At 38.0% G+C, this 24622-nt stretch overlaps 1 protein-coding gene across 4 annotated transcripts in view; it reads right to left on the bottom strand.

Moving 5' to 3' along the window:
• DCLK1 (doublecortin like kinase 1) overlaps window positions 1-24622 on the bottom strand; it is a 262133-nt gene that overhangs the window by 10630 nt on the left and 226881 nt on the right. For 3 of the 4 annotated variants that reach the window (XM_068142858.1, XM_068142840.1, XM_068142868.1), the window contains 4 exons: window positions 24017-24094; window positions 23325-23421; window positions 21189-21269; window positions 13824-13937 (listed from right to left, as the gene is read on the bottom strand). In XM_068142858.1, the coding sequence (XP_067998959.1) occupies window positions 13824-13937; window positions 21189-21269; window positions 23325-23421; window positions 24017-24094 (370 nt within the window). Of the gene's footprint in view, window positions 1-8053; window positions 8128-13823; window positions 13938-21188; window positions 21270-23324; window positions 23422-24016; window positions 24095-24622 lie in introns of all 4 variants that reach the window. The other variant, XM_068142850.1, reaches the window with a different exon arrangement.

The raw sequence follows: 24622 nt of genomic DNA, 5'->3' as shown, positions 1-24622 counted from the left end.
TGCTCTAAAATAATGCAATCAGCATTCAATAGGGATGTAACGGATAGAAAGATGGACAAGAGCACAGACTTACTATAGCAAAATAACTTAGGTTAAATTGCTGAGCTATTATTTTTGTGTTTTGAACCCACATAGCACTACTTTAAAGGAGTAAAACAATTAAGTTCTATAATTTCATCCCCATATTTTAAATAATAGTTGCTATAAAATACAGCACTTCCCATCTGGTGAGAATTTCTTTGTTTACTGCTAATCTTTTGGTTAAGCGATCTAATTAGTATTTTCAATGCCGTCTACATTTCTTAGCCTTGAACCAATTCAGTTTTTGATTATTTTTTAATGTGGAACAGAAGAATACCTAGATCTTTTACACAGAGTGAATACACTCCATACAGTATGTAATTCTGTGTGAAAATTGAAAAGAATGGCACATATTACCATTCTATAAAATACAGATTTCCATTTAAAAGAATTTTTATGCTTAGAGGAAATAAGCAGACATTTAAGGTTTAAACCGTATCGCGTTGTCCTGTGGTAAGAGATAATCTCAACTCAGAAAGTGAAATATTCCTGGTTGAGTAAATAAGAATATTCATATTAAATACAAAAATTAGATTTTAAACCTGCTACATGAGAATGGTAAGTGTGTAGGTAAACAAAAAAAAAAAGGGGAAGATATTTAAAATTAGATCAGTTACACAGAAGGAAATGCACCTGAATAAAAGCTTAATTTTAAAGTTGAGCCTAGGACACTGTTGGAATTTTTTAAAGATGTAATTCTAAAATTGCAAAACTAGATAATTAAGTGCTTGGACATCTTTAAAGATGTCTTCATAAAATAAGCCCAAAGATATTATATTTCTACTACTGTTGAAGAAGCTCTGGGGGGCTTTCATTTAAACGTATTTATTTGTTTAAATATACATGAAAGCACTTCCTGTCTCTGTAAAAATAAGTAAATAAATAAGAAAAAGTCTCCTATGATCTCACCTAATCCAGCACCTTTTCCTGTAGTTTGTAGAACCAAATATTTCTGGCTTCTTAACACTTCAGAAACTTCCTAGGATATTTTGAGGCTATGTTTTTCTTTACATTTTTATCCAAAGTCTCCCCTTAATTTGATTTAATTGGTCTTCGTAAAGACACATTTGTGGATCCAGGGGCATTAACGTGGTTACTGTCCTGGGCTGAGAGACATTCAGAGCCTTTCTCACCCAAAGAGCTTATCAGAGAAAAATGTATAAAGTTACAGAGACCCAAAGAAAGGAGTATTTTTATAGTGAAAGCAAAAAACACAGGTCATACTCTAATGTGTTTAACATGTCAGAACCACAAAATGGGTCACTTCTGGCCACAGATAGGGCACTCACAAGCCCTACAGAACTTACAAGACCATTGGGCTTATTCTGCCCAATGTTGCAATGACATTTCAGACTGCAAGGGTCTCATATGCAGCTGGATGGTGTTGCCACTCTGCATTCTGCACAAATGCTATTTTTCATTTAATGAGGCCACAGTTATATTTTACCTCTACAGAATTTCAAAACATGATAGATTAATGCTTTGGAAGGCAGGAGAGAGGGCAAGATACATTTAGAGTGTTGACTACATATGTTTCACAAGCACAATTTTCACCTGCTGTATCCTCTAGTGCACGTGGGCATATGCCAAAAATCAGCTTTTCATTATTATTACTGTTTTTGCAACAAAGGCCTCTTAGACACATTGCCTTGGTTTAATAGATGTATTATTTCATGTACTATTCAGCTGGGTGGTTCGCTGGTGCGTGAACTAGTCCATTATGGATTTCCAGGCATTTCTACTTTAAGCTACTCTTTCAATAAATAATAAGAGGATCTGAAGTGCACTTATGCTTCACAGGGCTGCAAATCCCAGATTTTCATTATCACATTTTGACATTTTTTTTTCCCAGCTTGAGGTGAGAGAGTAAGAGTCTCGAGCACTATATGATAGCAATGGTAACTAAAATGTAAGGAAAACATTTTTGCTTAAGATATGTAGCTGTCCTCCTACAATCCATGTGAGGACATGTAGAGCTTCTTATCCAGCAGCAGATAAGTGGATTGCCTCTAATAGTTCGGTGCTGATGAGTCTGAAGCACTTCATTAAGCACTAATGTATTTTGCATCAACATTTAGTAATCCTGACACTCACTACCAAATGGTTAACAAACCATTTTTGGAAACGCATTTAATTTGAAGTAACGGGTCATTATTTTAAAATCATTGTTTCTGTCACCTATATACTAAGGTGCAGCTAGCATTTTCCCTAGATTTTACCACAGGGTGTGTCTTTATCTCAGTTTCTACCTCTTGACATTGCAGGACTCCTGAGCCATAAAAATTTGTTCATTATCTAGAAAAACATTGAACTCTGTGTTTGTGAACAGACACTCAAAAACTCCAACTGCTTTGATACCTGTATTGGATTTGCAATAGGAAGTGCCTTATTTTAGCTGGGTGGTGATATTTTCTGTCAGGTCAGTAATTATTGGATTGAAGTAACTACATTTTATGAACGCGAGTAGTACTGTTTCTCTTTTCACTTGTCTCAATCTACTGCTGGCCACCAAATATAGATATATATTCATTTCATTAATAAATGAACATTATTGCACATTTTGCCTCTTAGCCTATCCATTATTCATGCCAGCCAGGAGACTGAACTGGGGATGCAGCTGTTCACGCATTAATCTAAGAAACCCTTCACTCGTTTTCATTCCACAGGAGCATATTTACAATTTGTTTGGAATTTTTGTGATGCACTACTTAGTGTGTGAAATTACATGCACATATATATCGAAACCCTGGTATTTTCCTTCCAGTTCATTCTTTTATGGACACATATGTGTATGCACGTATTCAAATGTTCACACCTAGATAATTTAATCTTATTTCCTTCAGCTTCTGGCTAGTGACCTCGATACACTGAGATATGCAACGGCAGGTTTTCTGACTACAAAAATGATCATTAAATAATGCTTGTGGCATGAGCCAGGCAGCCCTTCAGTCTGATCTTTCAAATTTTTTTTCCATGGGTATCTGAGGTTAAATATACCTATATACATACATATATATATATATATATATGTAAAGATATATATATATATATATGTGTGTGTGTGATTCATGAGTCAAAACACTTTCTGGAGAGTACTTCAAACTTAGCAATGCACCTCAGTACAGGAGTGACAGACAAATGTTATTTTTAGCCCCTCAGGCACAAGCTGTAACTAAGTCAAGTTACACGGTGATTTGGAGACGTGCAAATGACCACATCGAGGCAACAAATTAATCGAGTGGATTTGAACCTAGACCTCCAAATACAATAGGCCAGTGCTTTAGCACACCATGTAACTTCAGACATGAAATTTAGATAAAATGAAAGGAAAAGACAGAAAGAAAGAAAGAAAACCAAATCAATTTCATGTATGCATCGTACTGTATTGGTGAATGAATACAAAGAGGAGTATTCTACATGAACAACTGCTGAATTCATATTGCTATATTTAAGTTTGTGTTTACTCTTTGACATCCCCCATTTTTAGAGACACAATTCCTCAGCTGGTTTCAATTACACATGGAAGAGCCTGAGCGCCAAGTTGTTTGCATGGATGAATTTTATTTATAGTTTGTAAATCAGTCGTGGTTTTCTTAGTCAAAGAGTAGGAGAAGAGATTTAAAATTAGTTTAGATATCTTCCTATTTTTTCCAATATTCAGTTCACAGCAGGGTTTACAGTACAAAAAAGGCACTTCACAGACAGCGAGTCTGATTCCCTACTTCCTTGTCCCACTGTCAGGAAGTCTGGCTGTAACTTTTGACTTGAAAGTGTATTGTGTCTGCTTGCGGCAGGTGTAAGCAACAGATGCAAAGTAATGGGAACTAGGAATGAAACACAGAGGATGGAACTCTGGATTTTGAGATGAGCTATTCAGATGTTTAACTCTGACAGTGAGAACTGTTTTTTTTTAAAATTCCAGTATTTTATTAATTCAATATTGGCTAGATGGATGATTTCGTTAAGTATCCAATGTAACTCATCTCCTTGCTACTGTCATTAAATAAATAAGATTATTAATGAATTTCCCATACATTTCCTGGGTTTTATGTTGCTCCTTTAGCTTTATGTAGTGTCTGTGGTTATATAGAAAATAACATAATAACAATTTATACTACTCTTAAATATAATACTACATATTCTAGTATTTTCTACTAATAGTTTACATTAGATACAACCACTCTGGTGCTCCCTTAATACTCTGGATCAGCCTAGAAATGGCAGAAAATTCAGGACATTCTGTCAGCAGCAGATCAAAATAATATTAGGATTCAGATATAAACCAGCACCAGTAAGGAAATTCAGGGTCAAGGAAAACATTGGTAAGTCATGTAAAGTAGTTCCTTCAAAATGTGCTGCCATTGTGCAGAACAGTTAAAGCAGCTGAAGAAGGCTAAAGACTGGACGTTGCAATGCTTGGGTCTAAAAAGAAGGCTTGAAATATTCCCACTTTTAATAGTGTGGCTTAGTTACAAGAAAGCCAAAAAATGGAATCACACAAACAGTTAAAAGCCTCAGTTAAGTATATCTTGTTCCTCACAAAAAAGCAAATCTATCAATTATGCTAATTCTGAAGGACAATGCAAGTGCCACTTGAATTTTTTTATTGTGATCACTCTTGCTAAGTTCCAACAGAGTGAAATTATGAAAGGTGATTGCATTTGCTTTAGTTTTTTTCACAAAGAGACCTATCAGTGAATGGGTTGTCTTTGGGGGGGAGGGGAGGGGAAAGAAAAGAAAACTCAAGCACAGTATCTCTACTCAGAGACAGGTCATCTCTGCTATCTTCCACTTGAGTTGAGACTGGTAATCCTGGGTGAATTGAGATGTGTCTGCACCACAGCCATTACCCACCTGCACCAAGTCTGGCTTCCTTGGCTACCAAGAACAAAAATGTTTCACCAGCCATGGGGCAGCGCAGACTGTGGGGTTTTAACTGGAACCTCTGGGATTTTGGCCTTTGCTGCACATCTGGCAGGGCTGACTCCTGACAGCATTATAGGGCTGTTTTTAAAATATGTATCAGTCTAGAATCCAAATTAATGTACTGATTTGGCCCCTGTATTTCTTCTGTTCCTTGTATTCAGGGAACAATGTAAGATTTCCCAGGCATTATATGTCATACCTGCCACAACAACTAGTATTGTACATAAAGTTTGTTGTATTTCAGTATCTCAAATCTTCATGTCACTTCAGCACATGTTATCCTACTGAGAGGGAATAGAACAGGATGCAGAATGAGTGCTCAGAAAATTAAGACTTTGAGGCACTTCGAACAGGAAAATCTTTTAGGCAGAGAAAGGAAAAGGTTTTCTGGTTGACTGAAAGAGGAAATAGTGCCATTAAAAAAGATATTTTAGAAGACTGCTAGAAAACAGGGATGAAAGCGATCAAAGGAACCGAACTAAGGAACACTAACAAAGGGAGCATTACATTTTCCTTGGGACTTTCATTTTTTTTTTCTGTACATCTGAATTCAGGTTAATTTTCACGGACCAATGAGAAATTAACTATTTTGTACACGGGAATTGACAAACCTCTTCATATTCTTTGCATTTGCTCTACTAAAAAGCAAACAGTTGCTACAATGAAATTATTTTCTTTAGAGAAAAATGCTGGCCAGTACAGCACTTGCTTGTTTCTCGGAGATTAAAGAGAACCAAACACACGGCAGTGCTTGTTCAGAGGTACCCCCTATTTAGAGCATTTCCTAATTAAGCATCTACACCTAGGAGCCCTGCTCTCCCAATCTGCCTTTCCGCACTAGGTGCCCTGTTTAGAAAGCACTAATTATAAACACTGTTGTTACTGCCCCCAGCTGGAAAACAGAGCAGTTTATGTATGAATAAGAGAGATTATCGCCCATCTGCTCCAGCCCATTATTCAGGGATGTGTCATTTTGTATGCTGATGGCAGCCATTACTAGTGTTTTAGTCAAATAGCCTCTTTTTTATTATTTCTTTTTTTTTAAACAGCATTTATTTATTTACTAACCAAATTGAAGAATTAGCACCTTTCGCCCCACCTATCTCCTCAATATTGTTTGTTTCAAAATCTGAGCTATGCAGTTAAACTGAGTCAAGGCCAATCTGAAAGGAGAGATGCCCGGATTTATCAGAGGCTCCTGTTTCTGGTGGTCTGCTCCTCCTGAAGCTGGGGTATTCAAAGATCCAAACATCATGTGTAGCGAAGACAGATTCTATTTTTATTTTTTTCCTTTTCCTTCTTAATTTTAATTTTTGTCTGTTCGTTTGTGTGGGTTTTGTTTGTTTGTCTTTGTAAAATAAAATGAGTGTAAACTGATCACAGAGCACTGAAAATCCAGGAAGATAAATAAAGATCCTGTGAGCTTTTCCCCATTTGACAGAGGAGGCACTGAATTTGCAACTATTTTGACAAAGTTCTGCTTGACATGAAATGCCGTCTTTCCTTTGTAAGCAAAAAAGAACAAGTTCTCCAATACTGGCAAACTCACACTCAGCTAAAGCTGGGCATTCATTCCCCCCTTCTTCAAAACCAAAAAAGCACAGATGTTGTGCTGCCGCCTCTCATCTGTGTTACAGGGCTGGAACCTGCGAAGCATGATGCCAAGTGACAAGATAGAACGAGCAGATTTTTCTGTGTCCTCTCAGGTCACGACAGACTTATAGCCACCAACACGGGTGGAATTATAGGTACTGCTGCACACGTGAGCACTTGGAGTGAAAGTGTTTCTCCAACACTGACGGATGGGAACTACTTTTCTACTTCTTTGCTTGAAAAATAGGATTATATTTGTTTATTGTTTCCCCAGAACATCCATATCAGAATTTGCTTAACCCTCGGTGTGTGCTCAGGGAACTACTGGGCTTTATGGAAACTGTGCTCTAGCCTGATCCATGCACTCAGTGAAATGATCCAGGGTGGGAGTTTCACTTTACTGGAAACACTTGCAGTGACCATCTCTGCTGTTTGGCTAAGGCAGTTAATTTGCTGATTTTTTTCCAAATACCTCACAGATGAGTTTTTGAAGGCTTCAATCAGTGCAGTGTTAGAAAGCGCAGGTCTGGTGAGAAACTCCTGACAAATTTCTCCAGCTATCAAAATGCAGGTCTTGTGAGTGTCACGAGCAGTAAGAAGGAAAAAAGCCAGCAAATAAACACTCAGGGTTCTGGATTGATTGAGGAGGAACGTGGCCTTCGAGTGGGCTATCAGATCTGGATCCCTCCTTGGCCCCACTCCAGAACAAAGCCCATCCCACCCAGAGCCCCGTTTTATCATACAGGTTAACCCAGCTAACGACAACCCTGGCACAGTTACACAATGAAGAAATAAATATCCAAAAAGACTCATGCAATATTAAAAAAGAAAAAAAAATCAAAATAAATAGATATCAGAAGGGATTTTAAAAGAAAAGAGAAAGAATGCATTGTTAGAAACACAAGCTTACCCGCACATACAATGCATTGTATTTCATTGAACTTGGGAGAGTTTCTATGGCCCGCGTTATGTAAATGCATTGTGCAATCTAAGGTAAGGATTGTGTTTAGTGGGTTTAAAATGACAGTATATAGTTCCACATCTCTCATGGGAAAAGAGGAAAATATATGCTGAGAGCCTGTTGCTGCTCCGTGTGTTTCAGAACAGGAGCATGGGGGAAGCAGATGCCTTAACAAGCAATAGGGAGGGGGAGGGTGCGTACTTCAGCATATCTAGTAGATTGTCTGTATACACTGTCCTTTTAACTATAGGGGAACTGATACTGAGCATGTGCAATGAAGAGAAAGCTGGTAATGTGGGTGTGAGGGATGGGTGAAGAAAGGGAATGAGGGGGTGTGGCATCTCAATCAAGATTAAAACAAAACTGATAAAGCAGCATATGGACCGGATAACAAATCAAAAAGCATGTTTATCCACTGAAGGAACTGGTTAATGGAGACTGCCAGCACGTTGCCATGGAAACACTGACTGTTGGCGCTGCACCATCTCATACCTTATCCAATACATTCCTGGTTGCTGGTAGTAGTCCAAAGACCCTGATCTCTTGATGGTAAACCCGTGGTCCAGCTGAGCAGAGAGAAACGGGGCAACTCAGTGGATCGACATTAGGCTACAGAATTCAGACTCCAGAGCAAGCTGTTCCTTATTTAGTGCATATTTACTGTTTTCACTTTCAGAAGGCACTTATCTAACATCCTAAAGCTATGTATCAGAGACTAAAAAGAAAAAAAAAAAAACAAACCCAACAAAACGAAGTAAAGAAATAAAAGAGAAGGATACTAACTCTAGATTTGGGGTTGCTAAATTAGAAGTCAATTTAATTGAACTAAAATGGAGTTTGTGAAATAGGTTACCTAATGCATAATGCGTTCATTTAAAAGTCCGATAAATATCTTGTTACTTCCAAAGGCTGAAGTGCCCTTTTAAGTTGCACATACCAGAAATGGAAAATTATCTTTTGCAATTAAACTGAGGTTTAATTTAAAAAAGAAAAATAATAGAAAAAGAAAAATAAAATAAAGCACTGCAACCATCACAAGGAGCAGGCTAGACAGGCTACACAAGGCTTAAATTAGACTGCTTCATAATCACAGAATGTGTAAAGATGAAAAGAATTAGGTTTTGATACCCCATCAATCATGGTAATTCATTTCTAAAAATGCGTTAACCTTGGAGAGTAGGACTCCTCAGAGTCATGAATAACATTGTTTATCATTTCAGCTTACACCTCATGCTCAAAAAGATAACAGTACAAAACTACGTGGTTTAAAATTGCACCAATTAAAGTCAAAATGGAAATGAAGTTAACACTGTGTCCAGGAAAGTGTGCTCATCATGTTACTTAAGGAATACAGACCTTTTAAGTTTAGTTTATCATTAGCAGAATCATGTGCACAGGAACAAAGAAAATGTGTTGCTTTCTCTAACTGTTCTGTGCTGCACTAAGAGATGGTGGAGACACCATTTAGCTGATTTAAATTAAATTTTAAGGGGAAATATGTGTAGGGAGACACTGCCTGCTTCAAAATTGTTAGTTGTGAAATTTTTTACATTTTGCCTTATGAAGAGAAAAGGCCATTTTGTGCTTCAATAAGAACGTGGCATGTATTTCCAATAATGATGACAGTTTCTTACTCTAAATTCAGTAAAGCAGTTCCACGTATTTCCAGTTACCAACCACTTCAAGGGTGGCAAGGAGCTAACTGCACATTTAAATTTTTCTTGATGACTCCCCTGCAAGTGTAGAATTTAATAATTTATTCCATTTGGTTAAAACAAGGTCGCTTTCATCTCATTTAGAATTATTTAAAGGACGTTTCCGGTTTAAAACCAGAAGAACCTTGCGCCTAAGAGTTAACGCGCTGTTGTCTTCGCTACATCGGTCTGCTATTGCCATCTACTGGCTGCCCTGTGCGCTGCACACAAAATACACAAACGAGGTGTTGGATTAAAAGGCCGATCAAAAATATTGCCCTAAAACAGAATAGCTAAAAACTAATACGGAGAAAATCAGGAAAGTCTCTTCCCGAGGCGATTTGAAACAATTTCATTGATGTGCAGATCCTGCCATGAGAATCTGGCTGTGGACGATGAACCCAGGACAACCCAGATAATAGGTGGGAAATGATAGCTGAGGCACAGGTTCAGCTTTAAGCCAAATAAAACTCACAGACTAAACTCGGCTTCTCTTTTTCATCACCCGGGAAACCCCTCCATTAAAAACGCCACTTGGATTTCCTACTTCTACTCTAAAATCGGCAGAAGGCAGGGCAAGGTCCCACCCACTGCTTCACACCACTGTTCCCAGCACAGAGAGGATAGCACAAGAGGCAGCCAGCTGCACCAACTTTCTGCGCAGCTTTTCTCTTTTGCTGTCCAGCTTGATTCCTCTGAGCCTCCAGCTGGAATTTACTCCCACTGTCAAGACAGAGACCTCATACAGCCTTCAGAGAAGATTCTTGTTAGTCTCTTCCTCTGTCTTAACAATGGCGAAAATACAAGCACAAAAGTGACAACGTAGGACTTCAGACAAGAACACAAATTCAGTGATGCTCAGTCTGTAGAAGGAATTACAGCACACCTCTGGGTAGCAGAATAATTCTGAAAAACTTGTGATGCCTGTTGATCACTTTAGCCATTGTCACTAAAGGCCAGAGCATACAGCCAGGGGATATTGCTGCACGGTCACAGAGGCGGGGAAAAAGAAAAAAAGAAAAAAAAAAAGAAAAAAAGAAGGAAAAAAAAATATCCTTGAAGAATTGCAGAAAAATATCTATCCTCTAATTTAAAAAAAAGACTACTTAGTAAGGGTCTGGGTTTACGTTTTTACTGAAGTATCTTTTATAAACTCTATCACAGAATGAGAAACCTGATCCTGCAAATATTTTGGCACAAGCTTAACAGTAAGGCAGCTATTCTGATATTCTGACACAGAGTGGAGGGGCACTAGCCCTGCTATTGTCTCCTACAGAGATCAGGAATCAGTGCCTAAAATTTTAAGAACAGGGCAAGTAAAATGATCTTTTTCCTACCTAGTCTCCCATCAGGAAGCAGTGTTTTTAGAGACTTGTTAGTTCTCTTGCTGTTTCAAAAGCTAGGCCTCCAATTAAAATCTTGCTGGCAAGGAGATGTTGGTTTAAGGGAATTTTTTCCCAACTGACATAGTTATGCTGGCAGAACTTTTAATGATGTATTCATGTATTAGCAGAAAAGTCTCTTTGCCTGTACAGTTAATTTTGCTTGAGGAATTTTTTTTTTTCTTTTTCTACATCAGCAAAGGAACTACTTTGCTAGGCACACACACATGTTCATTATGGTGGTTTGTCCAAACTGACAGACCCCTTCAAATGTGGACAAACTTCAAGTCTGGACACTTGCATGAGAACTCCTAGGATGTCTCTGCCCTGAAAGGTCAGAAACAATTTTTTACTGGGGATTATCACATCAACATAGCAGATGTGCATCTGAACCAAAGGAGTCAACACAATGTAATCGCACATCTCTGAAGGAAGCAGTAGCCACAGTAAACATATGTAAAATAGATGTGGCTTCACACTTCCTTCCAGTCAAGCTGACCATAAACGTATCTTTAGGAACTTAGTTTTCATATTGATTAGTTTTAATTGGTGCATATGATAAATACTGCTTGAGATCTTTGAGGTGTGTTACTGCTCACAACTGAAGAAAACAGGCATATAATGTCATACCAGTGTGAAGACAAATTAAGAACTAAGTTCTACAGATTAGCTATCTCTGTACAAAAAAGGAGTTATGAAACTCAAAATATTAACCTTTCACACTACTAAGTAAGCTATATAATTATACACACATATTAACACCTTTTCACAAACACACACACAAGCACAGATGTGTCATATAATATATAGAAGGCATCCCTATATATTATATACACAAGCACTCTCTCAAAAAGTTAACAGTAAACATACAAGCAGGCACAGTAAAACAGTGTTTTTGAGGAAAATGTACTTAGTGTGCATCTTTAGTGCTGAACAATATGTTACAGCATCTGCACATACTTTGAAAATCCTAAATGTAGAACATTCTTTGGTAACAAGATTTACTTCTGTGATATTTGAGACTGCAGTTAGAGGAAGATTCTCAAACATAAAACTCTGATGACATGCACATCAAATGTATACTAAGTATGCTTTCAAATGCAGAAACAACAATTAAAGGTTTTATTGTTTTGGTTTGGGCTTTATTTTATTTATTAAATTAGCTTTGTAGGAAATAAATGTAATTTATTCTTAAAATCAAAATTATCTAGCTTATGGAATATTATCATAACACTAAAGAGGTCTATACTTCCTCACATCTTCCAGTTTTTTAGAGAACAATTGACACAAGCTAATCAAATAACTTTCTGAATTCTTTGAAAATACTCTAAACATTTCTACTTTACAGGCCAAGTTGCAGGATTAACTGTGCCAGAGTATGATGTTCACCCATAGACATGATCACTAAAAGGAATCTGTTAAATGTCAAAACACTAAAAACTAAATAAAAGCCATTAAGGATATAATTAAACATATACTTTCCTCCCACCCCAATGTATAATGTTTTGCAGTAGAAAGATTCACTATGGTGCCTTTTTCATTACTCAAGTGTCAATCTGCTGTAAAGAATTCCTTGGCAGAGCAACCGGGGCAAAAAATAAAACAGAGGAGGGTGGGGAAATTAAAAAGAAGGTGAGGGATGGATGAGGACAGAGGCGTAATTTCTTGCTTTCAAGCTTTGAATTCATTAGCATGGAGGATCTAAGCAGTAATTCTCATGGACAAGCGTGCTGGCAGTCCATTCAAAAGGAACACGATTTCAGCTAGTCTGTACAGAACATACCTGCATTTTGGATGAGCAATGGGTATGTGATGTTTTAGTTGTGGAGAGTTGTTGCAGTATTATTGCTTAAAAAATGAAAATAAATAAATGCTGACTATGTTAGCTGATGACTGAGAAAATCTAGGAAAAGCATGAGGAACAACTTGCTTCCATGTTGAGGACATTCAGGGTTGGAAAGAGTAAAGAAAAAATATGAGAGAGGCACAGCTTGAAATTTTAAGTACTTATACCAAATAACTTTGAGAGAGTATCAGTTTTGCTGCACAAACAGTTCACACCTGTGAGCCAGATTGCATGTGCTGGGCTGAGTTTACTTCATGCTGATTTAACTCAGCACTGGAGGGGCTGAGCTGAGAAACATGAAAGCGGAAACAGTACAAGAAAGTGTACATGTGCAGTCACACCACCTGCAATTTATGGAAGCTAGGAATGAACACTGAGTAATCTGATATGGGAATGGTTATGTTTAATGTGTCAATTATTTTTAGTGACTATTTGGAGCATTAACATTACCATGAGTAATAAAGAGAAGCTTACAAACACAGGCAGATGTAGCCAAAATGCGAAGGATGTGCATGTTACTATTCAATGGCATTAGCATGGATAATCTCATAGTACATTGAATATATTTTCTGTGTGTGTATATCTAATGCACATGCTCATCTCTGGGGCAAAATACAAGTGTATGTGATGTATACTACACTGAGTATGCCATTGAAAACTCAGTAAAACTTGGTGAAAAGTTTGGTTTCAGAAGATCCAACACATTCTAACCTGGAATGCTGAGACTGAAACTGCAACATGACAGAAGGCAGAAAGGAGCTCAGCTAAGTTCTTCTACCTAATGGGAAGCAGCTTGCATGTGATAGTACAGTAAAATGCTGCTGCTCAGCTAAATGTGAAGTGGCTAGACTTGTATCAACAAGTAAGGTAGCAGTGATGCACCACAGCTTTCTCCAGTGTCTTCAGAGAAGCAAACCTTAGGCTGCCAGATAGATTTTTCTGTTACAACTTTACAGTAAGTTCTATTTTTAAATGCTGCTGTTCTTCTGCTACAAACTCTGTGTGGCCTCAATCCACTGATTCTGCTGCCAAGTGAAATGGAATGATCCTGTAGTTCAAACTGTTGGAACTACATTGGACTTAGATCCACTGATCTTCTGGTAAAATGTGGAAGTATTTGTAGGGATGTATCCTAAGGTTGTAAACAACAATGTGACTCACAAGGAGAATCAATGGAGAAGTTGTGCAGAATACCAGTCTAACTATGTTTATATTAATTAAATGTTAGAATTGTCTAAAGATTAGCCCTCTATGGTTTCTTATGGTAGCATGTCCAAAATTCACACTGTCTTGTGAGTACACAAATTAAAATGTTTCAGCTGTGTATTTCAGATGCTTACTGCTATGACAGAAACTCCAGCCGCTGTGCTGTTTGGTTTAGGGCCTGTGTTGAAATGCTTCTTTATCTTCCCAGCTACTGACAGCTGATGCTCATTCTCTGGAAGGCCATCATCCTGCAGAGAAATAAAGCAAAATAAAACTTCAGAGAGAAAATGTGAAATAAAGGAATTATAAGGTGATTCTGATAGCACCTATCAATATGGAAAAGTTTACAAGCAGTTTGTAATGAAATATGGGGCAGTCGTTGTCTCCAGTCAATATGGGTTAGGTATTTGTAAGATGAAAGTCATATCATGAAGCAGCTTCTCCCTTGTTTACTCAATATCTTCCTCTCAAACTCTAGGTAATGTTAATTAATGATAATTATTAAAAAATTTATTATTCTTTCTACCATGTCTTAACTACCACTGCCCAGTTATTTTGAGGTCCATTAATATTTCAAAGCTTGATAAACTCAGATCTGTTGATGATTCTGTTTACTCATTTCATAGACTTGAAGATAATGACCTCAACAGTAGGAAGCACTCAAGAGATTACAGTAACCAGATGTATTCTCCAAAAGCCCTGAGAGACACCAGTAAGGTCCTTGTCTCATAGTGAAGTTTACAAGCTTGGGGACTGTGGGCAAGAGAGATAAGATATGACCTGCCTGAGACCCTCAGGACAGCTGAGCTCGAGACCTCACCAACACCAGGATGCATCACTGCATGTGACTGCAGGCCAGTTTAGGTGCCAACTCACAACTTTCTGTGATGTTCCTTGCAGACTGTGACTGAACCATGCTAAAATCATATTTAAACAAAGCCACTTCTGCAAAGCAAATCTCTGACTGACTGATAGCAAGGGACTGCAATTTCTTCCCTCAGTCCCAAGGCACACAAGCCTTGGACGCTGTGGGGAAAGAGCAGACAGAGGTACAGACTGCCTGGGAAATCAGAGAGGGGCTGGAGCTGGTTGTGGGTGGCCTCTTCTTCTCTGCTGAAAAACACATGTTCTCAGCTTGTGCTAACCTGAGGTAAAAGTAGGCACATAACTGCATGGCCAAGCAGACACAGACACACGTTCTGCTGTCGTGCACACCAAGCAAACCAGCTGTGCCCAAGCTCCAGACCAGAAGCTATGCAGCTGGGCTGGGAGCTGCCTCTTTCCAGCTGACATATTCTGCTTTGCAGAGCAAACCTGTCTATCCGCACCTTGGCCCAGGCACCCTCAACGCTGAAGCAAAAACCTATTAGAAAGAAAGGAATTTGCAGTTTTGCACAAGTCAGTGGGTGAAATTCAAGCCCAAGGGAAGAAAGGATAATTTTTAGAAATTGAAGCAAGATCCTTGTGCCTGAACAAAAAGCGCCAAAAGCCACTGCTCAATGGGACTTTCCCACTAGTAGAATACAGGCAACAATATGCAGAATAGGCAACAAACTGCAGAAGAGGCAGAACAAGCTGGATAGCAGGTCGCAGGCCATCTGGAATAGTCATCTCACACTGGTACTACATACTGCATATTGCTATCAACAGTTGAAAAAGTTCTTAAATTCCACTTAAGTGAAGTCTTAGCAGAATACAGGCAAATAAGAAATAAGAGACAAGCTCAGAATACCGAGAGGGATGACAGACCTTTCCCCCCCCACCCCGGCTTTGCACCAATTCTGAGTGCACTTAAAAGAGTTACAGTGGCTGCGGTAAATCATGAGTTCAGTGAGCATATGGGAATTTTAGGGAGGTTGGTTGGGGTTTGTTATTTATTTAGCTTGGGGAGTTTGTGTTTAGAGATCCCTCACTCACCCCTCAACAAAATGTCTCAGCTGGCAATATATGGTCAAGTGCACACAGCTGCAAAACACAAAACAAAACAATACAGCCCAGTAGCTGATTATTGTCTAGCACCAGGGAGTCTTGGCTCGGTGGTATATGACCCCTAAAAATAACCTGCTTTCTGCTGACCTTGCCTTTCCCAGAAGAAAGCAAGCCTGTAAAATGAACTCTTCTTCACTAGGGGGGTGGTGGTGGGGAATCATTCTCTTGGCTTTCTTGACATGAAAGCCTGCCAAATGTTCATGTCATTTTGACAAAAGACTAAATTGCGGAGAGGACAATAGTTACCAAGACTGTGGTAGTATTTTATTGGTGAAGCACCACACCCACAATTCCAGTGGCAATGCTCCAGAGACACATAGTTTGGGCTCCAGTGTTCATATGAAATATCTTCCAGCTCAATTCAAGATGCAGCATAGGGCTATATGGGAATTACTCTATCTTTATTAAAATTTCTTACTATGTTCTTGTGTTTAGTAGTTATCTTTTTTCTTTTTTTTAAGTCCAATGTGCTTTATTAACAAGCTAATATATACTAGTCAGCTCCTGAAATCACTTCAGCCAACAATAAAATAGATCGATAGTGATGGTAAGAGATGACAGCTGTTTAGCTACCTAGAAAGCAGGCTGCTCTGCAGTTTAACCAGGCAAGGAGTGAAAAAAACAATGCATCAGATTCACCAGAATCAGCAGGTGAAGTTATAGACCTGTAGAACAGGCTAAACATCGCTGACAAGAATTTCATCAGGTTGTTGCAAAGGGAAGGATGTCAGTCACCAAAAAGGTTAACTGTTCCTTTCTCTCGTAACTTTTTGCTATAGAAACTACTTTTTGAGGCAAGTTAGAATCAACAGAATTTCATCTCAGCTTTCGCAGCCAGAAGAATATCTTTTAAAGATGACTAGTGCTTTTGGTGTTCAACTCTGGGAACTTTAAAGGGTCAAGAGCTTCAGAAAATATTGACTGCTAATGCTCTGAAACAAGTGCTTTTCAGAGCCTGTCTCAGAAACTGAGTAGTCTGAAAACTTTGTTCCAGAATTTGATTTTTTTCCTGGATAATGTAAACTGCTTGGAATCTTAACATACCTCCACAAAGTATCTTTCATGGTCTATTTGCAAGAAATAAAAAAAACTCCAAAACAATAAAGGACAAGAGGCAGAAGGTCTTAGCATCAGTTGAGTAATTAATAAACATTGTTTTCATGTTTGCGTTATTCTCAGGAGACATTGCTGCTCAAGGCAAAAGAAGTGTTAAAAACATGGAACAAAGTTCAGGATTCTCAGACTCCTACTGCCCTAAAGTACTCAGATCCATTTCACAAGCCAGTCACAAAAGCTTTACTTTCCAGGTCTAAAAGAATCAGATGAATAGGTCATTATATAAATAACAGCAGGAAATTAGAGCAAATAGAACTGCTGGAAAAGCTTTTGGACTCTGTTTCCTTTAAGGATTACATGGAAATTTTCCTTTGGGCAGTGTCCTAGGATGTAACCAAAAGAAGGGCAGCTGCCAAGTAAGAAATGGTCCTTTTTAATTAACTTCCTTACCAATGCTCAGTTTATTATTATTTACTGCTTGGTTATTAATTTATTTTGCACACAGATTTCCAAGGAAGACATGCTTGAGAAAATATGCAAAAGCTCCAGTTTCCCTGATTCTTTTTAGGCTGGTTGGTTTATGCCATCTTCCTCCAGCAACAATCCTCGTCCACCAGATTTTATATTGATTATTTTAACAGAGAAGGATTTATAGAATGCAATGCATCCCTTTCAGCATTCATTGCTCAGTGGTGTATCAGGAAATATTTACTACTTTTACAATAAAAAGAAGGCATGTTTGTCCTGTAACTTGCTTAGTATAATTCAGGCTATCCATAACATCAATGTTTAAAATGTTAAGCCTCGATTTTCCAGCCTCTTCTATAAATTCTCTGATTTTGCAAAGAATTTGGGCAGGTAAAAGAAAGAATAGGGGTTCCTGTAGGGGAAGTATAAACTGATGGATTTTTTTCCAGGTCTAAGTGTACCGCATAGGACAGACAAATCCAAATAAACTAAATGGAGGGGGCAAGGAACTGCTGCTGAATTTAATTTAGAATTCAAGAACTCCATTTGTGGTAGTGGCATGTAGCCAACATCTTTTCAGATTCTGTTTTTTGAATTGAAAACAGCTGGGACGTTATTGACATAGGAACTGCTTTACTGGTCTGACTCTGACCATAACAGGTTTTGCAGTTTCCAAGAAGATTCCAGCTATTTTTATAGCAAAAACTGAAACTGAAATGAGGGTTGGCTCCTACTGAAACTGTCAAAGCACGTTCCAGGAATCTCAGCAATTTACCAAGTAATCACATAGTAAGCAGCTATAAAGTAGAATGGTTATTTACAATCTACAAAATGGTTTTATATAGTGTAAGCAGTTACAACACTTCTATCAAAGGTTCGATCAAAGAGAGAAGAAATTTTTTAAACTGTTGAAGAAAACACGTGCCTATCTTTCGAGCCAGCTGTCCTAGCCAGAGTTTCAGCTGCAAGTTTACCACTCTACAAATAGGTTCAAAACCAGAGTAAGAAAAGGGAAAGTGAAGTCTACCATTCATTGCCACAGACAAATATTTAAACAGGTTATTTGGGAAAATGGAGTGTTAGGTGAAAACTGCATGTGCCATTTCTTCTCAAAAAGACAGTATTTTACTGGAAGTTGCAGATAATTGCTCGAGTAATTACAACACATCGATCATGCAACCTCTTGTAAACAGCGATGTGTGCATTTATTCCCTGTCCTGAGGTAGAGGTAAAGGGAGACTTTGTGACAGATTTGCAGGTGGTCAAGCAAATGATGGTATGGGGATGTGAGGTCAGCTTTGACACCAGTGTAGCATTCTGCCTCTGTACACAAGCAAGATGTCTCTGCTAGGCTGTCTACTGCATACTTCCCGACTCACTGCAGGGAAGTGTTCTTTATCATGAAAGCATCTAAGCACCTGCTTCAGCTCAGACATGTTCTTATTTCTCCTGAAATTAACTAGGATTATAGTGCCATTTAGTTAATTTTATGTCTAATATTAAGTATTTCCATGTGTGATGCCTTGAAATAGGAGCAATGTTTGGAATACAATCAAGCAGTTCCCTGAACCAATCCCAGTGCAGGCCTTTCTCCTTCCAGAAAAAAATATCTGGAGGATCCATAAGAGAATTCAAAAGAACTATCATTAGTGTATTGCTGAAGATGAAATATTGATTCATCTCAGCTACTAAAAGCAGCAACTGAACACAAAAGAAGAAATTGCAGAACTGTCATAGAATATTTGTTTCACTTATCTATGGACAGAACTGGTACGAGCCTTGATTACAAAGGGTTATAGTCAGCATAAAACTAAAAGTACAGCAGAGCTAGACCAAAGGCGAATTGAACATGGTGTCTTGTTTCCAACAGTGCGTGATGGACACTATTTATGAAATAATATATTTAATAAAGACATTTAAGTTCAAGTAGGTCTTGAACTGTCCTTGGTATATCCTCCAGTTTCTGCCAACCAAATACTTAAGAACTTAGTGAGCCAAGAGTTGTATCCAGACCCTTATATTTAACAGACGCCAATGGGCTCATCCTCCAAAAATGTATCAAGCTCCCTTTTGAATTTGTTTATACTTGGCCTTTACGGCATCCTCTAAGAAGGACCTTCACATTTTAACTTATTGCGTAAAGCCCCATGAATGTGCCATTGCGCTTCAGTAACCAGAGCTCAAGTTTGGTTCATGGAGATCTGGAATGTTAAAAGACATTAGCCCTTGGCCCCTTTCCCCATCCTTCCCCATCAACAGGCACTAGTGAGGGCAGGAAGCAGACCCTCATGCCTTCATGTCACCTGTACACCATCACATTACTAACAAAAAACCCTGTACCTCTTCTTAATACATCTTGCTAAAATGGTTTTCTAAAACACACTATGGTAACTGAAGGGAAAAAACCCAACATGCATGCACCAAAAAAAACCAACCAAAAACCCACCCCAAAAAGGTGTGGAGGGGTATCATTAACAATTCCAATGTATTTTTCAGTACAGGAGGAAGATTAGTGACCACATCCTTATGTGGCGTAAACAAGTGACATTTCAGCAACTTCAACAGCAGTTCAAATGCAGTGCAGACTGACACAGTGGGTGACCTGGCCTCTCTGAGGCTTCTGATCAGTCACTTCCACATCTTCCTCAGCAGCATGCCAGAAATCCCAACCTGTCCTCCTCCCAGGGAGATAGAGAGACATTTCAGTCACCAAAAATCATTATAAACTGTGACAGAACAGTGTCCAAGGACAGCACCTGGCACCAAAGAAAATTAGTAATTCAGCTGCTTGAATGTCCTCTTAAAAATGAAAAGATTTTCATCAGACATTTTTCTGTATCCTTGCACTCCTTAAAGATTGCAGAAGTACTTTGCACAATAATAATATTTACATTAAAAAAAATAAAATAAAATAGTGTTTGAACAATAAGGGAGCCTGCAAGACTAAAACTGTGCTTGGAAAACAATTGATCACCACTATTCTGGGATATGGAAGGCACTTCCATTTTAAACAAACCAAAACAAATCAAAACAAAACAAAACCAAACCAACACCTTTTGAGGTTACTGTGTCTTTGAATTTTTAGAATAGTTGCTTTAGTGAGAAAAAGATTTTGGATACAGCAGTTGAGGGATGAAACACTATTCCAAGAACGACTGCACAGAGAAACTTGCAACAAACGAAACATTATTTCTTCCTCCTTTTAGTATTTTTTTTTCTGCTCATCCTTATTGTATTTCTTTTCTTGACCTTCTCTTCTGAGTTTGAATCTGAATTTTCTCCAATTTTTCTTTCTTGTAATCCAAATATTTCAAGACATATGCAATATACTGAAACAATTTAGATATGTTAAGCGGTGTTCCTTGTCTCAACATTAATTAAGGAGAAATCACTTCATTCTCTGCTAGATTTACCTGTATGCTACCTCACTGATTACCACTTTTATGACAAATGTCCAGTTGCTTAGAGAGAAGCCAGGACACATAAATAACTATTTTATGGTAACTCAGATTTAATGGATATGGCTGCACATTGATATATCTACATTTTAATGTCAGAAGCTAAATATGATTCTAAAGGTTTCCTTGTTTCATGCTGCATCAACTAAGATTAAAACTGTGGAATGTATTTCAATAGCTCTTAAATGTGACTGTCAGATTTTAGAATCATCTAATTTTAGGAGAGCAAAATGTGTCACTGAACACAAACACATACACACACAGATTTTTAGAGATAAAAATTTGTCAAGTGTGGTTGAGATTTGTTGAAAACCTGGCTCAAAATATTTCAGAGAGAAAGTAGTTGAGCATGCATACTCCAACGTACGGGTGATATACTAAACCAGCATGTAAACCAGTTTATTTCCAGTTAAATCTGTGTCATTTTAAGAATGTGCTGGCTCCAAAAGGGCATAGAAAGGACTTTACAGAAGAGAGATCAAAGTGCCACACTACAAGCAGCATCTACAAGCCTGAAAAAATACTTACATTAACCCATGGATGCTCAAGAACTTGCAATGCTGAGAATCGCAGATCTACATCTACTTGAAGCATCATTGTGATAAGCTCCTGAGAAATGGAATACTGGGTCAAATTTAAAGAACATTTTAAGAGAACAGATCGAATTTAATTTGCTAAAGCGCACGCCAACTGATTATGTAAGAGTGCTCAAAGAGACAGTGAACTACCAATTGCAGAAATATATTAAGATTAGTAAAAGAAAAGAACAATAATGAAATGTTGAGCTTTGAGCTGAACATTTAAATCAATATCTAACAGTACCTTGGAAAGTTAGTAGACAGCTCTGAGTTACAGAGGCTCTGTTGCCACTGTTTAAGAGAAAAGCTTTTAAACATAATGTACAAAACAGATGGTTGCATGAAATTAGGTTAGCTTCCCATTAAGAAAAAGTCAATCCCTCTGTAGGAAAAAAGCCAGTAAATACAGAATTTTACTTTAACTGTTGTATAAGTAACATAGAAGATGTTAAAAAAAATACTTAAAACATTTTCATAATCTGATTTCCTCTGCTTTTACCTAGTGTTCAACTGGCATGTAAATAAACATATATCTAATTTCACTAGTGAGCGGACTGCACAGAAAACAGGACGGTAGCATGGCAGCAAATAAAGGGGTAACACCAAAGAACAAAGTTAATAATTCTTAACCACAAGAATAAGTTAAATGAATAGGTTTATGCTAAAACCTCAAAATTTTACACAAAATTACTTAGAAGGAGTTTCAAAGGTGAGCATCACTGGCAAAGGACTTGCAGAGCTCATTAATGAGGCTACGAAATAAAGCCTGCCACAACACAATGATATGATTTAGAGGAGTTCTTCCAACTCTGTGGCTGTTAACCTTATTAGTTAACCTCATTAGTTAAGAAACTAAAAATCCTTATCACCCTCCACATATCTGTAAAAGTAGGAGGTAATTCTCCAAAGAATGGAGATTTAGGATCTAGAACGCTACTTTCATTACCTACATCCACCTCCAAATTTTGTACTTCTTTTTTTATTAATGAAATATTACTTTCACACTGAAATAAACAGGAAGACAGTATTGCCTGGATTTGCCTTACAGGCTACAGAAGTAAAGGGGTAGAAAGTAAGCACTTATCTACAGGATGACCACATGAACAATTTTATGTTTTTGGCTTTTTGTGTGTGTGTGTGTTCTGTTTTACATACACATATGTATTATTTCTCTATATATATTCTTATACACATGACTATAGTACATGCAAGAACCCCAGAAAATCTGTGAGTTAAACTGTTAATCCAGTGCACTAATGAGAGTTAAAAACTTAAATCTGCCCTGCAAGTATAATGAATTCTGTCAGGATCTGCATCTGAAAAAGACTGTATCTGGTTTAGCACACCTCAAGCTCTTCTTCCTTTGTGTCATGTGCCGTGAACCTATGGCCTGTGAATTGGTGGCCAGAACTAGTCTGTACTTCATACCACACTGACAACAATTAGGACTTACTGGCAATGCCAGGCCTGGTTCTTTGGCAGAGGGAAGCAAGGGACATATCATCAAGTGCTTGGTTGAATGGTTTAGTTGATTAGGTGGGTTGGATGATAGGCTGGACGCGATGATCTTGGAGGTCTCTTCCAACCTGGTCTGGTCTGGTCTGGTCTGGTCTGGTTTGGTCTGGTCTATTCTATTCTATTCTATTCTATTCTATTCTATTCTATTCTATTCTATTCTATTCTATTCTATTCAGGAGAAAGCAGCTTCTCTATGATGTTATTATATAATATTTCAATGCTCCAGGTTGGTACCTGGTCCACATCATAAGCACACATAAAGCTCAGTCCCAGAGAGCTTCCAAGATAAGAAGTGTCGGTCAAGAAACATTACTTCAATTTTTTCTTCATCGGTGAGGGCTGGTGGTATCTCTGTTATGAGAGATAGGGTCTGTTTCAGAAACACCTGAAGTCTAACAGACAGACAGTGGTCAAACAACAAGATATTTGGTGACCCAGAATAATTTATAAGTGTAGCAGGAGATGTATGAGATGTATTAAATAAAGCTCTGTGAGAGAACAACATGCATTAGACACCAGTACTTGGAATAATACAGGAAAAGATAATATAGTTAACTATAAAACCCACCTTTGCGGAGTCAGAGACATTGTCCCAGTATGGAGACGGAAAATCCACCTGTCCCATCAAAATCTGATCAAAAAGCACTTCTTGATCATCTCCACTTCTGCAAAGTAAAGACCAAACAAAACCAAACAAACAAAGACCACACAAAATGTTATTTCCAGAGCTGGTTTCTATAGGCTTCTGGAAACGGCTTTTAGTTGGTGATCCCTTAGAATGCTTTTGGAAGCTGTTGATTCCCCACAAGCATGCAACCATGGGTGTGAATGGTGAGATTACAAAACACAATTCATTTGGTACATTCTTTCTGAGGTAACCTGCTTATCTTTGGGACCCTCCACAACTTTGCAATTGCCTTGAGAGGGAGGAAAGATCTGACATGTCCTAAACAAGGGGCTTACATTTTAATTACCTTTTACTGACCACAAAATATGTTGTATTTGGTCCATGATAGAAGATGATTATTTCACTGTGTATTTTAAACATCAGGCAAACGCACCCAGAACCCATAATGGAAGCTCTTGTTTTGTAATGCAAGGAAGTTTAAACTAAAATAAACAAATGTGAGACAGAAGTTTTACAGTAAAATCATAGACACAAGCAGAGAACTTTTTCCAGTAGGAATATCTGCGCTTAATGAAAAAGCAGCACAGGCACCAATTCACAGAACAAGGATGGTTGATTAGATCAGTCCATACCCACGGAACGGAGGAAAACCACAGAGCAGGATGTAAGTAATCACACCCGCTGCCCAGATGTCCACCTTCAAGCCATATCTAGAAGTGTGAGAGACATGGTTTGAGACATCTGATTTCTATGAGCTACTGTAGAGCAGAGGAAACACTTTCAAAAATATTAATAACTTCTTATATATTTTCATCAGAACTTTCTATGTCCTATCTACCTATCCTAATTTGAACTTCAATCTTTTCTACACTTATGTCTTAAAACTACATAAGATCAGAATGTAGGAATACACAGAAGACATTGTGCTTTATTCTTTACTCAAATATTGATGCCCACCAATATGAAGCCTGCAAAAGCAACACAGGCTGCTCAATCCAGTGTGGAACAAATCAGAAGAAGAGAACAGTGTGTGCTAACAAAATAAAATCAAATGAACAGCAGTCAGTAGCCTCTGGATAGCTTAAGAATTTTACTGTATCTGCAAATGTAAATCACTGTGAAGCTGACAAGTTTAAGGCCTGATATAACTCCAAAGTTGTTCCTTCTCTGACCTTTTTTGACAAGATAGTATCCAGAGGTGCCTTTCAACTAAATTGCTCTATGACCCCTGATTTTGT

Source organism: Melanerpes formicivorus, unplaced genomic scaffold (genome assembly GCF_026170545.1).
Source record: "Melanerpes formicivorus ecotype bairdi unplaced genomic scaffold, bMelFor1.0.p_v2 SCAF_1, whole genome shotgun sequence".
Taxonomy (NCBI): domain Eukaryota; kingdom Metazoa; phylum Chordata; class Aves; order Piciformes; family Picidae; genus Melanerpes; species Melanerpes formicivorus.
Note: the sequence above shows the minus strand (reverse complement) of the source record. Positions and strands in the feature narration are given on the sequence as shown.